The sequence below is a fragment of the Mobula birostris genome, chromosome 16 (genome assembly GCF_030028105.1).
Source record: "Mobula birostris isolate sMobBir1 chromosome 16, sMobBir1.hap1, whole genome shotgun sequence".
NCBI lineage: Eukaryota > Metazoa > Chordata > Chondrichthyes > Myliobatiformes > Myliobatidae > Mobula > Mobula birostris.
This window is the reverse complement of record NC_092385.1, coordinates 17,575,885-17,592,921: the sequence shown is the minus strand read 5'-3', so window position 1 is coordinate 17,592,921 and position 17,037 is coordinate 17,575,885. Positions and strand designations below refer to the sequence as shown.

The 17,037-nt window shown below is 39.0% G+C and overlaps 1 protein-coding gene across 6 annotated transcripts in view; it reads right to left on the bottom strand.

The window, feature by feature from the left end:
- The window catches only part of cfap92 (cilia and flagella associated protein 92 (putative)), a 125,399-nt gene that overhangs the window by 35,374 nt on the left and 72,988 nt on the right, over positions 1–17,037 (bottom strand). For all 6 annotated transcript variants that reach the window (XR_011889367.1, XR_011889366.1, XR_011889368.1 and 3 more), the window contains one exon: positions 9,200–10,158. Coding sequence is in view for 3 of the 6 variants with exons in the window: in XM_072280356.1 (XP_072136457.1) it covers positions 9,200–10,158 (959 nt within the window). In the remaining 3 variants the exon portion in view is untranslated. The remainder of the gene's footprint in view (positions 1–9,199; positions 10,159–17,037) is intronic.

Genomic DNA, 17,037 nt, shown 5'->3' with positions numbered 1-17,037 from the left:
CCCACCAGTGATTTTATCCCTTTATAATTCCTAATCTGATACAACATTCTGCTCCTTAGATCTTATATCGTCTCTCACTATTGCCCTGATCTCATCTTTAATTAAGAACACTACCCCTTCCTCCCTTACCTTCCAGCCTATCCTTCCGTATTACCTGATATCACTGGATATTTAATTCCCAATCCTCTCCACCCTGCAACTACGTCTCTGTAATGGCCACTAAATCATACCTCTTTGTACTGATTTGAGCCACAAGTTCACTGACCTTGTTTCAAATATTCATTGTATTTTAAAATCTTGTAATCTTTTACTCTTTTGCACTTGACTTTTCTTCACTCCACTCTTACTTTTCTTCTTTTAATCTTTTGTTTTTTCTTTATCCACACTTTTCTTATTTTCTTTATCCATACTTCTCCAATCTGTTGAACTCACCCCCCTACTATTTAGTTTAAAGCCCTATCCACAGCCCTAGCTATGTGATTCGCTAGGATCCAGGTCCCATCACAGTTCAGATGGAGCCCGTCCCATTGGTACAGCTCCCTCCTTCCCCAATACTGGTGCCAATTTCCCCATGAATTCAAACCCACTTCTCCCACACCAATCCTTGAGCCACATATTTAACTCTCTAATATTCTTGACCCTATGCCAATTGTGCTAATTGTGCACAATACTCCAGACGTGGCATCATCAAAGCGTTTACTTAATTGTGGTAAAACACCTCCGTTCTGGTACTCCAATCTTCTTTGTCTATCAACAACAGAAGACCCTTTTATTTCTGTATTGATATATAGCTATCCACCAACTCTCAATCTACACCAGTGCAAAACCTCTAAATCCCCATCTTCAACTGCTATGAAAGGACTTATGAAAAACCTGAAAGAGTCTCTCTCTCTCTTCCCCTCCTCTTCTCTCTCTCTCTCTCTCTCTCTCAATAAGACTACTTTCCTGGATTTCCTTTGCTTTGGACCCTTGGTTTGTTGGTGGTCTAGGTTTCTTTGGTTGTTTCACTTCCTTTCTAATTCATGTACCCTCCATTGTAAATTCTCATATCTACGTATAAGGAACACACTTTTGCCCATTCTAGTCTCTCACAGACACATCTATAGAAACTTCTACACTCTATCCTTTATTGTTCTTGCTAGCTAGCTTTAATTGAAATTTATCATTTCTTGGTCACCCTTTGCTGAATTCCAAAACACTTCCAAACCTTGGGTTTATTGCTTTCTTTTCCTGGCAGCCCCAAGTTGTTTTCTTTAATTTTTCCTGTAATCCCTGGTTGGACTATTTTTTCTTGTAACTTTTCACACTTAGAAAGAAATGTATATTTGTTGCAAATCTTTTTTTAAGAAAAATGCTGGCCAATGCAGTTTACCAACCCGCCAGACAGATTCCCTTCAGATTTTTATAGCTTCTTCTTTTTTACCGTGAAATCCCTGGTTTCAGATTAAATTCAAAAGTGATAATGTTGAATTCTTTTGTATCATGGTCACTTTTTTTTCTTGTGGTCTCTTTACAACAATGAGGTTATTAGCTAACTCTTTCTGACCACAAACAACCTATTCCCTCCTGATCCCTAATGCACTAATTTAAAAATCTATTCCATTTCAATTGCAGCAATTCATTCTCTATTGGTAACATGATTTTGATTTTTCAAGTCTATGTGTAGATTAAAGCCCCAATGATTATTTTATAACACTGCTGCAGCTATTTCAATTTTCAAATTTGTACAGTGCCTTATACGTATAATTACTGCGTAGAGGCCTAAAACCAACTTCCAGCTATGTTCTTTTAATGTCACCCAAACTGGCTCTAACTCTAATTCATGACCAGATCCTTTCTAACCACTGTAATAATGATACCTATTATTAATAACACCATTTCATTTTCCTTTCCAGGAGCCTTCAGTATTATCAAGGATCCCACCCATCCATCCAGCATCCTCTTTGAGTTTCTACCATCAGGCAGGAGATTCCAAAGCATAAAGACAAGAACAGCCTTCAGTCATTTGCATTTGAGCTGTTACCAGTTAACTTGTTCTGTACCCTACAATATTTAATTTATACTCTTTACATTGTTTATTTATGTGTAATTCATCTGTAGATTTAATTCTTACTTTCCCAAGTTATTGTGTGTTATATGTGTGTCACATATACCACTGTGATTTATACCCCAGTCCAGAGAAATATCATCTTGTTTGACGGTATACATGTATATAGTTAAATGACAATAAACTTGACTTGAATTTTGCCTGCCCTTCCAAAATATTCCCTACTCTGGAATATTTTGTTCCCAGCTATGGCCACACCAAGGTATCCATTACACTTTCAGTAATGTCTATAAAGTCATCTCCATTTACAATTATTCACCAATGGTCACTCCAGTTTCTGCTAGCATACACTTCAGTCAATGGAACAACTGAAAAATTATGTTCTGTTTTTAAGTGAGTTCTGTGATTTCACTGTCGTGAGATATAATAAGAAATCTGCTCATGGTAATTTATCATGCCAGAAGGTGAAACAATTATAACAACAAGGAAGTAATTTTCTGTAACAGGAAGTGTATGCATTTAATGTTAAAATAACAATGCATGTAAACAAGTACATCTGGCTTTGAATGACCTAGTGACTTTCCATTACTAAATTAGGAGCTACAATATACACTGACCTGGAGATCCGAGTTTGAATTTCACTGTGGGAAATGTTAATTCATGTAATTAGATAAATATGGAATGTTTCAAAACAAAAGCTGGTCTCAGTAAAATGCAAGAACAAAACTATTGAATTCATGTAAAAACCCATCTGTTTCACTAATATGCTGCAGGAAAGGAAATCTGCTGTCCTTGACTTGTTTGACTTATGTGGCTTCAAATCCACAGATATGGTAGGGTCCTGACCCCTCCCAGGGGTAAGGAGAGATGAACAATAAATAGCAGCCTGCAGCCCCTGAAGAAAAACATTAATAACGGAATAGTAGAAATGAAACTGAACTTGGTACTCAAAGAAAGACCAACATACTTGAAACAGTTTAGCTTGCAGGACATGTTCACAAAAATAGCTAAGAAAAGTGCAAGACAAAAGTCAACACTTAAAAATTCAGTGCCATCAACTTCGGCTCATCCAGATGTGTTCCCACCACCATCACCAATTCTTGAAGATGTTGCGCCAACTTCATCACCACCACCAGGTCCTGAAAATACAGTCGTCTTTCCAGGTGAAATGCAAGACAATCCTGATGACCCCCCCCCACTTTCAGACATGTAATTCTGCTTAGTTGTACAATCCAACTCTTTACTCTGGAAGTGGCAATAACCAACCTTCTGATGTAAGTAAATACACATACCTTGCAAGGTATCTTGCCTGTACTGTACTTCAATAAATTTCACTTGCTTTTCATTTGTCATTTCTTTTCTCTTTATTATTGAAGGGTGAGGTGTCAGAACCACGGATTTGGCAGCTCATCAGACTGGGCAATTGCACTCGTGAATATGTACATGTCAGCTAATTATTGTTTCATTGTGAAAGCATGTAACTCCATTCATTCCGCCGTAGTTTTTGTCGCGAGTTGGACATGGACACAGCCACACTTTGCTTTCGGTATTCCGCCTTGCCTGAGAAATTGGACGGTTGAGTGAATTGAATCTGAAGACTAGCGGTATTCGTTTAATTCTTAGTTGTTCTTCTCAGCCGCAGTGTAGGCTTCGTTTTCCATTTGAGAGTTTTAATCAACGGCCCTGTTTGGCCTAGCGTTTATTCCTTTCTTTCCCTTAAAGTCTGTGAACTATTGACCCGCATCAGTGTTTTTCACTCCACACTTGGGCCATGTCCGCACCAGCGTGACATGAGGTGATCATCAAATGGGTTAGAGGCGTTTATTTATTTAATCCTAATTCAATCATCTGTGATTTGGCAAAATCGCTAATCCGATCATTCGGGATTTGTCCCAATCATTCTGGATTTGTGGTGGTCAACCTGTATTACTCTTGCTTCATATCAACATCCCATTTTACATGTTGTTCAATATTTTTCATCATAGCAATTCCTTATGGTGCAAAACTGAATTGAACACATGCACGTCATGCTTCTGTTGAAAATTAAAGTATTTATGTAATATTTCAAAACTTGGGACCCTGTACATCTCTTTGCAAACTGATCCCCAACTTGCTCATCAGGAGACCATAGTTACTGTGGATCTCCTCCTTGCTGACAATCAACACAGGCACAGCACTCAAAGATGACTGCTTAGCCCACTGCACTGCTCTCTCCCTACACTTATGACTTGCGACTAAGCGCAGTCAAATTCCATCTATAAATTTGCTGCTGTCTTGGGCAAAATCTCAGATGGTGACAAAAGAGGCGCGTAGGAGTGAGATTGACTGGTCGTTTGAGTGGTTTGCAACAATAAACGTGCACTCAATGTTGACAAGACCACGGAATTGATTATGGATTTCAGGAAAGGGATGTTGGGAGAACGTACACCAGTCCTTACTGAGGAGTCAGCAATGGAAAGGGTGAGCAGCTTCAAGTGCTTGAGCATCAACATCTCAGAGGATCTGTCCTGGGTCAACATATCGATACAATCAAGAAGACCAGCAAAATTTGACAGGGATACGGTGGAGAGCATTTTGACTGGTTGCAGCAACTGCCCAGTGTGGATGCTCCAATGTGCAGGATTGAAAGAAGCTGTGGATGGTTGTAGATCCAGTCGGCTTCATCACGGGCACTACCCAACCCACCATCGAGGACCCTCAAAAGGTGGTACCTCCAAAAAGACAACGTCCATCATTAAGGGCCCTCACCACTTGGAGCATGCCTCTTCTCATTACTACCACTGAGGAGGACGTGCAGGAGCTGGAAGACCAGCACTCAATGTTTTAGGAATATCTTCTTTCCTTCTACCATCAGATTTCTGAACTGTCCATGTACCCATGAATACTACCTCACTATTCCTCTTGAGTACTATTTGTTTATTCATCTGTCATAACTTGTAGTAACCTTTATGTCTCGCACTGTACTGCTTCCACGCAACAACAAATTTCACAACATATGTCAGTGATAATAAACCTGGTTCTGATTCTGACACACCATGCCTTCTTACACTGACTGTAATGATGTTTTTCATAACAGGTTATGAAAGGTTTGCCAAGGTTGTTTTCTTTATGTGTCAGATTTTTCTCCTGACTGGAAGAACAGTTATCTCAACGATGCATTGTTCAAATTAAAGATTGTACAGCTCTTTCTACCTGTGGAATTATCAACGTGAGACTTGAAAGAGAAGCTGTTATGAGGGGAACACGCGCACAAAATGCTGGAGGAACTCAGCAGGCCAGACAGCATCCATGGAAAAAAGTACAGTCGACATACTTTTTTTCCCATAGATGCTGCCTGGCCTGCTGAGCTCCTCCAGCATTTTGTGTGTGTTGCTCTGGATTTTCAGCATCTGCAGATTTTCTCTTGTTTGTTATGAGGGAAATACTTTTCACATTCCACCATGGAACATATCTCATTCCCCATGGACCCTATTTCCATGGGCTAGGAGACAACTGCTAAGCAGGTTAGGATTGACCTCCTACAAAAACAATCAGAGAGAGTAACCTTTTAAAATGTGATGTTCTACTGAACGTTCATTATCTATTAACAATGAACTAAGAAGACTGGGAATATCTTTCCAGACACAATGCACTTACTTCCATTCATGGTAAAATCTCTTGGATTCCATGTCTTGATTTACTAAAAGACTATTTTTAAAGACTACACCTTCACCCTTTTATTAAGTTACCAATTGTCAGCGGTCTTTTGATATTTTGGATATGTATTTCAAAATTAACTGTTTAGAAATTTTGAGCAACACGCATAAAATGCTGGAGGAACTCAGCAGGTTAGGCAGCATCCATGGAAACAAACAAACCTGACGTTTTTGGCAAGACACTTCTTCACGACTGAAAAGAAAGGGGAAGATGCGAGAATAAAAAGGTAGGGGGAAGGGAAGGATAACTAGAAGGTCATAGATGAAGCTAGGTGGGTGGGAAAGGTAAAGGCTGGAGAAGAAAGAACCTGATAGGAGAGGAGAATGGACCATAGGAGAAAGGGAAGGAGGAGGGACATCAGGGGGAGATGAATAGAAGAAGAGGGGAATGGGAGTGGATTTTTTTTTTAACTGGAAGGACAATAGACAATAGACAACAGGTGCAGGAGTAGGCCATTCAGCCCTTTGAGCCAGCACCACCATTCTCTGTGATCATGGCTGATCATCCACAATCAGTACCATTTTCCTGCCTTCTCCCCATATCCCTTGACTCCGCTATCATTAAGAGCTCTATTTAACTCTTTCTTGAAAGAATCCAGAGAATTGGCCTCCACTGCCTTCTGAGGCAGAGCATTCCACAGAACCACAATCCTCTGTGTGAAAAAGTTTTTCCTCAACTCTGTTCTAAATTGTCTACCCCTTATTTTTAAACTGTGGCCTCTGGTTCTGGACTCCCCCAACATCGGGAACATGTTTCCTGCCTCTAGCATGTCTAATCCCTTAATAATCTTATATGTTTCAATCAGATCCCCTCTCATCTTTCTAAACTCCAGTGTATACAACCCCAGTCGCTCCAATCTTTCAACATATGACAGTCCCGCCATCCCGGGAATTAACCTCATGAACCTATGCTGCACTCCCTCAATAGCAAGAATGTCCTTCCTCAAATTTAGAGTCCAAAACTGTACACAATACTCCAGGTGTGGTCTCGTCAGGGCCCTGTACAACTGCAGAAGGACCTCATTGCTCCTATACTCAACTCCCCTTGTTATGAAGGCCAACATGCCATTAGCTTTCTTCACTGCCTGCTGTACCTGCATGCTTACTTTCAGTGACCGATGAACAAGGACACCTAGATCTCATTGTACTTCCGCTTTTCCTAACTTGACACCATTCAGATAATAATCTGCCTTCCTGTTCTCACCACCAAAGTGGATAACCTCACATTTATCCACATTAAACTGCATCTGCCCACTCACCCAACCTGTCCAAATCACCCTGCATTCTCATAACATCCTCCTCACATTTCACACTGCCACCCAGCTTTGTGTCATCTGCAAATTTGCTAATGTTACTTTTAATCCCTTTATCTAAATCATTAATGTATATTGTAAATAGCTGCGGTCCCAGCACCGAGCCCTGCAGTACCCCACTAGTCACTGCCTGCCATTCTGAAAGGGACCCATTAATCCCTACTCTTTGTTTCTTGTCTGCCAACCAATTTTCTATCCATGTCAGTACCCTACCCCCAATACCATTCACTCTAATTTTGCCCACTAACCTCCTATGTGGAACCTTATCAAAGGCTTTCTGAAAGTCCAGGTACACTACATCCACTGGCTTTCCCATGTCCATTTTCATAGTCACATCCTCAAAAAATTCCAGAAGATTAGTCAAGCATGATTTCCCCTTCGTAAATCCATGCTGACTCGGACCTATCCTGCTACTGCTATACAAATATGCCGCTATTTCATCTTTTATAATTGATTCCAGCATCTTCCCCACCACTGATGTCAGACTAACTGGTCTATAATTGCCTGCTTTCTCTCTCTCTCTCCTTTCTTAAAAAGTGGGATAACATTAACTACCCTCCAATCCGCAGGAACTGATCCTGAATCTATAGAACATTGGAAAATGATTATCAATGCGTCCATGATTTCTAGAGCCAGCTCCTTAAGTACCCTGGGATGCAGACCATCAGGCTCTGGGGATTTATCAGCCATCAGTCCCATCAGTTTACCCAACACCATTTTCTGCCTGATGTGAATTTCCTTCAGTTCCTCCGTTACCCTAGGTTCTCTGGCTACTATTACAGCTGGGAGATTGTTTGTGTCTTCCCTAGTGAAGACAGATCCAAAGTACCTGTTCAGCTCATCTGCCATTTCCTTGTTCTCCATAATAATGTCACCCATTTCTGTCTTCAAGGACCCAACTTTGATCTTAACTAATTTTTTCCTCTTCACATACCTAAAGAAGCTTTTACTATCCTCCTTTATATTCTTGGCTAGCTTACCTTCATACATCATCTTTGCCCCCCGTATTGCCTTTTTAGTTATCTTCTGTTGCTCCTTAAAAGTCTCCCAATCCTCTGGCTTCTCGCTCATCCTTGATATGTTATTCTTCCTCTCTTCTATTTTTATACTGTCCTTGACTTCCCTTGTCATCCACGGTCACTCCTTACTCCCCTTAGAATCTTTCTTCCTCTTCAGAATGAACTGATCCTGCACCTTCTGTATTATTCCCAGAAATACCTGCCATTGTTGTTCCACTGTCATCCCTGCTAGGGTATCTTTCCAGTCAACTTTGGCCAGCTCCTCCCTCATAGGTCCATAGTTCAACTGTAATACTGACACTTTGTTCAACTGTAATACTGACACTTTCGATCTTCCCTTCTCCCTCTCAAATTGTAGATTAAAACTTATCATATTTTGGTCACTACCTCCTAATGGCTCCTTTACCTCGAGTTCCCTTATCAAATCTGGCTCATTACACAACACTAAATCTAGAATTGCCTTCTCCCTGGTAGACTCTAATACAAGCTGCTCTAAGAATCCATCTCTGAGGCATTCCACAAACTCCCTTTCTTGGGGTCCAGAACCAACCTGATTTTCCCAGTCTACCTGCATGTTGAAATTCCCCATAACAACCGTAGAATTACGAGGAGAAATTGCTATTCCTTCCATCAGGTTGGAGGCTACCCAGACTGAATATAAGATATTGCTCCTTCACCCAGAGGATAGCCTCATCAAAGCACAAGAGGAGGTCATGGACTGTCATGGCAGAATGGGAATGGAAATTGGAATTAAAATGTTTGGCTACCGGGAAATTTAACTGGTGGATGGAGCAGAGGTACTCAACAAAGCGGTCTCCCAATTTACGATGTGTCTCACCAATGTTGAGGAGGCCACATCTGGAGAAACAAATACAGATTCACAGGTGAAGTTTTGACTCACCTGGAAGGACTGTTTGTGGTCCTGAATGGAGGTGAATGGACAGGTGTAGCACTTTGGCCGTTTGTAGGCATAACTGCCAGGAGGAAGATCAGTGGGGAGGGGCAGTTGGACAAAGGAAACATACAGAGTGCAATCCCTGAGGAAAGATGGGGCGGGGGGTGTGGAGGCAGTAATTTTGTCTTCACAGCTTTATAAATTTAGCATGATGCACTGAATCATCTCACCTGATAGGCAGCTTTTCCCATAATGTCCTGAGTCCTTTGTTCTTCAGTCCCTCCAAAACAAAGAGGTGAATTATTCCATCCATTACATGAAAACCTGTCACCACATTCAAACTGGAAACTGAACCACCATGCACATTATAAATTGAAACACTATCCAGATTGGAACTGGGTTTTAGTTCAGAATCTGGACTAAGTTCTGCATCCACTGATCCACCTTCGCTTCCTTTTCCACTTGACTGTGAATCCAAGCAAAGAGCTAGCGAATTAATTGAACCAACTTGCTCGAGTAGACTGTGAAGAAAGGTTCTGTTATTATAATCAAAAATGTATATTATCCGACCAAATTGGCACTCTTCGTTCAACGAGGACTCACCCCTTTGTGATAAAGGGTAAGCAATTTGCACTCTAACATGAAGCATGGAGTTTGATTCCAAGTAATGTCCTTTTGGTAATGGCTGGTCCTCGGGTCCATCAACAGCTCCTGCAACACCTAGGATACGTCCGCCCAATCCGTCCCTTCGATATCCTAATGGATCTGGCAAACTGCTGTTCTGTATTGACAAAGCAAGGTTTAAGCATGTTTCACCATATACCAATTCTGAAAAATTCAGTTTAGCAATGCCATAAGGATCCCAAGCTTTATCGGCATCCACAAAGGGGTCATGAACAGTTCGCTTATTACTAACAAGGCCGATGTTGCTCAGCTTGCTATCTTCAGTTTCAGTACCAAACAATGCCGGTGGTTGAGATTGGGCTTTTGGCTTCCTGTCACGGTCGTGGATCTCTATCATGAGTGGGGGCCCGTGGAAATACTCTCTGAGTTTATCTGGATCGATGGTCCCAGTCAGAATCACATTGACATCCTTGAAGGACACCTCCGACCCATGTTCTCTTCCTTTGGTCTGATGACAAGGCAAATCAAAGAGCTGATACTGACAGTAAACAGGGCTGCATCTTTCCTTAGAGAGGAAACAATAAAAGACAATTATTATTTTTTTTTCATTTTAAAATCTTTTTATTAATTATTATTATTGAAAATCAACAGAAAAATACATTAAAGTAGTCAAATCAACATATTAATATATACAATAAGAGTTAAACAATCAAATCACTGATTAACCAAAGTAAACAGTATACCAATAATAATAAGAAAAAACAAAATGTTAAAACTATTTTGTTTTGGAAAAAAGAAAGAAGGAAAAAAGAACCCCTACGAACCGAAACAAAAAACCATTGGGAACACAATCCAAGAGCTATACGCCATACAATCTTCCATAAAAGAAAAACATCAATCCGTCAAACAAATCCAATTACACAAGAATCAGAAAGGGACCATCTTAATTAACTCAAATCAAATGACAGTAGCGGGCAAAAGAACCCCACCTTTACTCAAAGTCAAATCGAGGATCAAAAGTTCGACTTCTGATTTTCTCCAAACTAAGACATAACATCACCTGAGAGAACCATTGTATCAAAGTGGGAGCAGAGACATCTTTCCATTTCAATAAAATAGCCCTTCTGGCCAATAATGTGACAAATGCAATTACATGTTGGTCTGATATAGAAATACCGTGAATATATTGAGGAATTATACCGAACAAAACTGTCAAGTTATTAGGTTGTAACTTAATTTTTAAAGCTTTAGAAATTATAGAGTAAATAGATTTCCAAAACTGTTTCAATACAGAACACGACCAAAACATATGTGTCAATATAGCCACCTCAGTTTTACATCTATCACACTGACTATCAACACTAGGAAATATTTTAGACAGTCTCTCCTTTGTCAAATAGTAATGATATACAATTTTAAATTGAATTAGAGAATGACTGGCACAAATCGAAGAAGAGCTAACCAACTTCAAAATTTGCAACCAATCCTCTATTATCAAGGTCATATTAAGCTCTCTTTCCCAATCTTGCTTAATCTTAAGGATAATTATACTGTTGTAATAGTAAATTATAAATTTTCCCAATAAAACCTTTCACTAAAGCATTCATTTTTAAAATGTCTAACAGGTCAGAATCTTGTATATATGGAAAATTACTTAAATATTCTTGTAAGAATTGTCTGACCTGAAGATATTGCAAGAAATATGAGTGTGAGAGAGAACATTTAGTTACTAATTTCTCAAAAGACATCTTGAAACAGATCCATGAAGGAATAAATTCCTTTATTCCTCCAAAGAAAAAAGGTAGGATCACTAAGTGAAGGTTTAAATAAATAGTTTCGATAAATTAAACTTAAGAAGGTTAAATTTTTTAAGATTAAAAAAATTACGAAACTGGTACCAAATTCATAATGACTGCTTAATCATAGGATATAATTTTAGAACAGAAATTTTGGCTAGTTGTACAGGTAAAGAGGCTCCTAATGACGAAGTTAGGTAAAATTGTTTCACAGCTTTCAATTCCAAAGCAACCCAAGGTGGTCGTTCATTTTTATCAGTCCAATATAACCAAGAACACACATAACATATATTAACCGCCCAATAATACATTTTTAAATTAGGCAGAGCAAGACCTCCATCCTTTTTTGATTTTTGTAAATGATATTTTCCAATTCTTGGTCTCTTATTATTCTAAACAACAGATGAAATAATAGAATCAACCTGATCAAAAAACTTCTTAGTTAAAAAAACAGGAATATTTTGAAATACATATAAAAATTTTGGTAAAATCATCACTTTAACTGCATGAATTCGGCCAGCTAACAAAAGTGTAAGTGGATTCCATCTACAAAATATTTGCTTCATAAAATCCACTAAGGGAACCAAATTAGCTCTGTAAAGGTCTCCATAATTTTTAGTGATGATAATACCTAAATATTAGAAAGAGTCCGTAACTTTAAAAGGAATGTCATCATATATAGAGGCAGAATCATTTAAAGGAAATAATTCACTTTTATTAAGGTTTAATTTATATCCCAAAAACTTTCCAAATTCATTTAATAGTTTCAATAAACTAGGAATAAATTCTTCAGGATTCGAAACATAAACTAAGAAATCATCAGCATAAAGGGAGATCTTATGAATAGTCCCATTTATGGAAATTCCTTGAATATCTTTAGCTTCACGAAGTGCAATAGCCAAAGATTCCAACATCAAATTAAATAACAGGGGACTTAATGGACATCCTTGTCTCATACCCCGTGAAAGTCGAAAAAAAGGAGATCTGCAATTATTAGTAGTAACAGTGGCAATAGGGCTTTTATATAACATTCTAATCCACTTATTAAAATTACTACCAATGTTGAATTCCTCTAAAACGTTAAATAAGTATTTCCATCCAACTCTATCAAATGCCTTTTCAGCATCAAGAGAAACAACACATTGGGGAGTCTTAGAAAGGGATGAGTATATAACATTTAACAGTCTCTGAGTATTAGAGAGGGAATAACGGCCTTTTATAAAACCTGTTTGGTCCTGGGAAATAATTTTAGCTAGAATATCCTCCAGTCAATTAGCCATTATTTTTGAAAGAATTTTAGCCACATTTAATAGTGAGATAGGTCTATATGAAGCGCAATCAGTAGGGTCTTTATCTTTCTTAAGAATTAAAGAAATAGAAGCTTCATAAAATGTGGGATGTAACTCTCCTAACAAAAAAGAATCTTTGAGCATTTCCAACATATATGGAGAAAGCAATTCTTCAAATTTTACAATACAATATAATTTACTATTAACTTATCCTATTGAAAGAAATTTGCTTAAATTAAAAAGTCAATTTTATATGTTTGGAGACAAAAATAATAAGCTATTAGCATCCCAATTAAAGGCAGCTGGAGCTAAAAGACAAATTTTAAGAATTTGTAAGGGAGATGGTAGTTTAGCTTGTAATTATGAAGACATTAATAAAATTATTCAGGACTTTTACAGTGAAATCTATAAATCTCACTTTCCAGCTGATCCTTCTAAAAGGAATGCCTTTTTACAAAAGATTGCTTTTCCTAGAATATCTGTTGAAGATCAACTAACTCTTGATACTCCTATTACTGAAAAGGAAATTCAGAAAGCTATTCTTTCAATGCAATCTGGTAAAGCTCCTGGATTGGATGGTTTTTCTGAAGGATTTTGTAAAAAATTTGAAGAATTGACAATTATTAACAATAAAAATTGACAATTGACAATCATCTATTATTCATACTTTTCTTGATAGTATAGATAATTAAAACTTCTAAATATACACTTCAGTAATGGATATACAACCAGAGGTACTAGATTGAATAATCAAATATGTAAATAGATATAGTTTACTTTCTATTCTCCACTTAATTCATTGTTTTTCCCATATAATTATTAATTTGCCAAAAATCCTTGTTCAATGATGAGAAGCAATTTACGTTTAAAATTATCTATATTATTTTGATCCAACAGATTATTAACCCGAATCTTTAACTTTTCCTTTCTCCAAAGACACTATCTGACCACCTGAGTATATCCAGCATTTTCTGTTTTATTTCAGCCTCCGGCATCTGCAGCATTTAACCACCTAGATTTTTGTCCATTCTTGTCAACAATGATACCTTATATAGTTTATTCCACTTCTGAATTTAAATTATGAATACTAGTTCTCTGGTGTGAATGGAAATTAAGTTATTGGTTAGAATTATGGAATAGAGTCATTACACAGTGGATTAATACTTATCCTATTGTCACCACAGAGGTTCACTGCAAGTTCAATCCAGTCAGTCCCATTTCCCAACTCTTTCCCAAACACCCTGCTTTTTTCCCCTTCTTCAATTACTAATCCAGCTCACGTTTAACTCTACGGTGAATTCCAGATTGTGAATATTACCAACTGAGGAAGTTTTGCCTTCAACTTCCATGGCTCTGTGTCAATAAACTAAAAATAATGTTTATTTCATTCAAAAACCTCTTTTCCCTTGTAAAGAATTCTTTTGTCTCATGAGTCCACCACTTCAGGATGGAAGTGATGTACGGTAGGACAAACAACAACACGAATTCTGCAGATGATGGAAATTCAAGCAACACACATAAAAGTTGCTGGTGAACGCAGCAGGCCAGGCAGCATCTCTAGGAAGAGGTGCAGTTGATGTTTCAGGCCGAAAGGTCTCGGCCTGAAACGTCGACTGCACCTCTTCCTAGAGATGCTGCCTGGCCTGCTGCGTTCACCAGCAACTTTTATGTGTGTTACGGTAGGACAAGTCCGTTTTTGTCCAATTAAAATGTTATTTTAAGATGTTAAATTTTGACTCACGTCTTTTTGCAAGTGTTCGTTAAGCTAAAGAGATGGGGTGTAGAGGTTTTGCTGGCTGCTCACTGAACAGCACCTACGCCCCTTGGCACTACGGGGATGGCAAAGAAAAGAACCATCAGGACCAACACAGAGGCTGATCGATCCTCCTGATGGCTATGGACTCATGGACCAAGGCTGCTGGGACACAAGCCAGAACCTGATCAACCCTCGAGGGGTCGCTTGGGCGAGAGTGTCTTATGTTGAAAGACCCAAAACACCCGAAGACCCAGGTTACATCACTGATGATGTATCTCAGCAGCATTATTACAGGGTGACCTCTTGCAACAATAAACCACCTAAATTATTCTCGATTCAAGAAACATTTACACAACTTGCTTCAGGTGCCAAAGTAGTGTAGTGGTTAGCTTGGGACTTCAGAGTTCAATTCCGACATTGTCTGTAAGAAGTCTGAATGTCCCTCCCATGAGACCGTGGGTTTCCTCCAGATCCTCTGGATTCCTCCCACAGTCCAAAGATGTACCGGTAAGTAGGTTAACTGGTCATTGTAAATTATCCTGCGATCAGGCTAGAGTTAAATAGGTGGGTTACTGGGAGGTGAGGCTTGTTAGGCAGGAGGGAGGGGTGGATGGATGGAAACTTCTTCTGAACCGCTTGATCCTTCTCATTCTGCAGCCTCAGCAAGGTGGGGGGACAGTACTTGACACCAGATCTCTCCTAGAACACAAGGTAGATTTGAAGATGGAAGATCTAGGAACAGCTTCTTCCCCTCTGCCATCAGATTTCTGAATGGATATTGAACCTATGAACACTAACTCAGTACTTTTTTGTTTCTGTTTTTGCACTACTTCCTTAATTTAACTATTATATATATATTTACTGCAGTTCACAATTTTTTCTATTATTATGTATTGCATCGTACTGCTGCTGCAAAGAAAACAAATTTCACAACATATGCCAGTGATATTAAACCTGATTCTGATTCATTTATTCTAACATGATCTAGTAATACCTTACCAGAGTATTTATTTTTTCTCTATAACCTAATGTTGGATTTTTGACTAGTGTCTCAACTGAAATTCATTCCATGTATTTCTGTGTAAGCTAATCAGACATGTGGTACACCTTATTGCTTGATCTTGCTGCCACTACTAAACCTGGTGCAGGATGCTAGAGGACCCGAGCATGACACTTTCACAGATGCCTCCTCTGAATAGCTGCCTAATATATCAAACTACAAGGTAATTTTCATATAAATGTGAAAGGAAAATACCATAACTCCATATGTCACTCAAATGACTAAGAGTCTAAATTATTTGTAGGTGAAGCTCCTAAACCAAAGGTGAGTCACTGGTTCTCCTCAATACTCTGTCAAAAATAAAGATTAAATCAGAACATAGAACAAGTAAAACTGGTAAGAGACCAGACGTTTCATTATTTACAACTATCTTGTGACCAGGAACACTGAACTGGGAACAACTGGGAGGCTGGTCAGGAAGGTTCCGGCGTTCAGCATTCAAAATGAGGTAGTAAATTGGATTAGACGTTGGCTTTGTGGGAGAAGCCAGAGAGCGGTAGTAGATGGCTGCCTCTCTGACTAATGGAGTGGTGCTGGATCCATTGTTGTTTGCCATCTATATCAATGATCTGGATGATTATGTGGTTAACTGAATAAGCAAATTGCCAAGATTGCGGGGTGTAGTGCACAGCCAGCTTGCAGCTGGATCTGGACCAGCTGGAAAAAAAGGACTGAAAAACAGCAGATGGAATTTAATGCAGACAAGTGCAAAGCGTTGCACTTTGGTAGGGCCAACCAGGGTAGGTCTTCCACAGTGAATGGCAGGACACTGAGAAGTGAGGTAAAACAAAGAGATCTGGGAAGACAGGTCTATAAGTCACTGAAAGTGGCGTCACAAATTGACAGGGTCATAAAGGAAGCTTTTGGCACACTGGCATTGGCCTTCATAAATCAAAGTGTTGAGTACAGGAGATGGGATGTTATGTTGAAGTTGTCTAAGGCATTGATGAGGCCTTATTTGGAGTACTGTGTGCACTTTTGGTCACTTACAGGAAAGTTGTAAACAAGGTTGAAAGAGTACAGAGAAAATTTACAAGGACGTTCCTGGGTCTGGAGGATCTGAATTATATGGAGAGATGGAATAGGATGAGACTTTATTCTTCGGAATGAAGAAGCTTGAGAGGGGACTTGATAGAGGAATATAAAATTACAAGGGGTATAGATTGGATAAATGCAAGCAGGCTTTTTCCACTGAGGGTGGGTGGTACTACAACTAGAGGTTATGGGTTAAGAGTGAAAGGTGAAAAGTTTAAGGGGAACATGAGGAGAAACTTCTTCACTCAGAGGGTCATAAGAATGTGGAACGAGCTGCCAGCACAAGTGGTGACAGCGAGCTCAATTTCAACAACTAAGAGAAGTTTGGATAAGTACATGGGTGGTAGGGGCATGGAAGGCAATGCTCCAAATGCAGGCCAGTGGGACTAGGCAGTTTCAATGGTTCAGCACAGACTAGATGGGCTGAAGAGCCCATTTCTGTACTGTACTGTGCTTTTCTATGACTCTACGAATCTATTTCTGGATCTGTTACACAGGCTTACCAGTG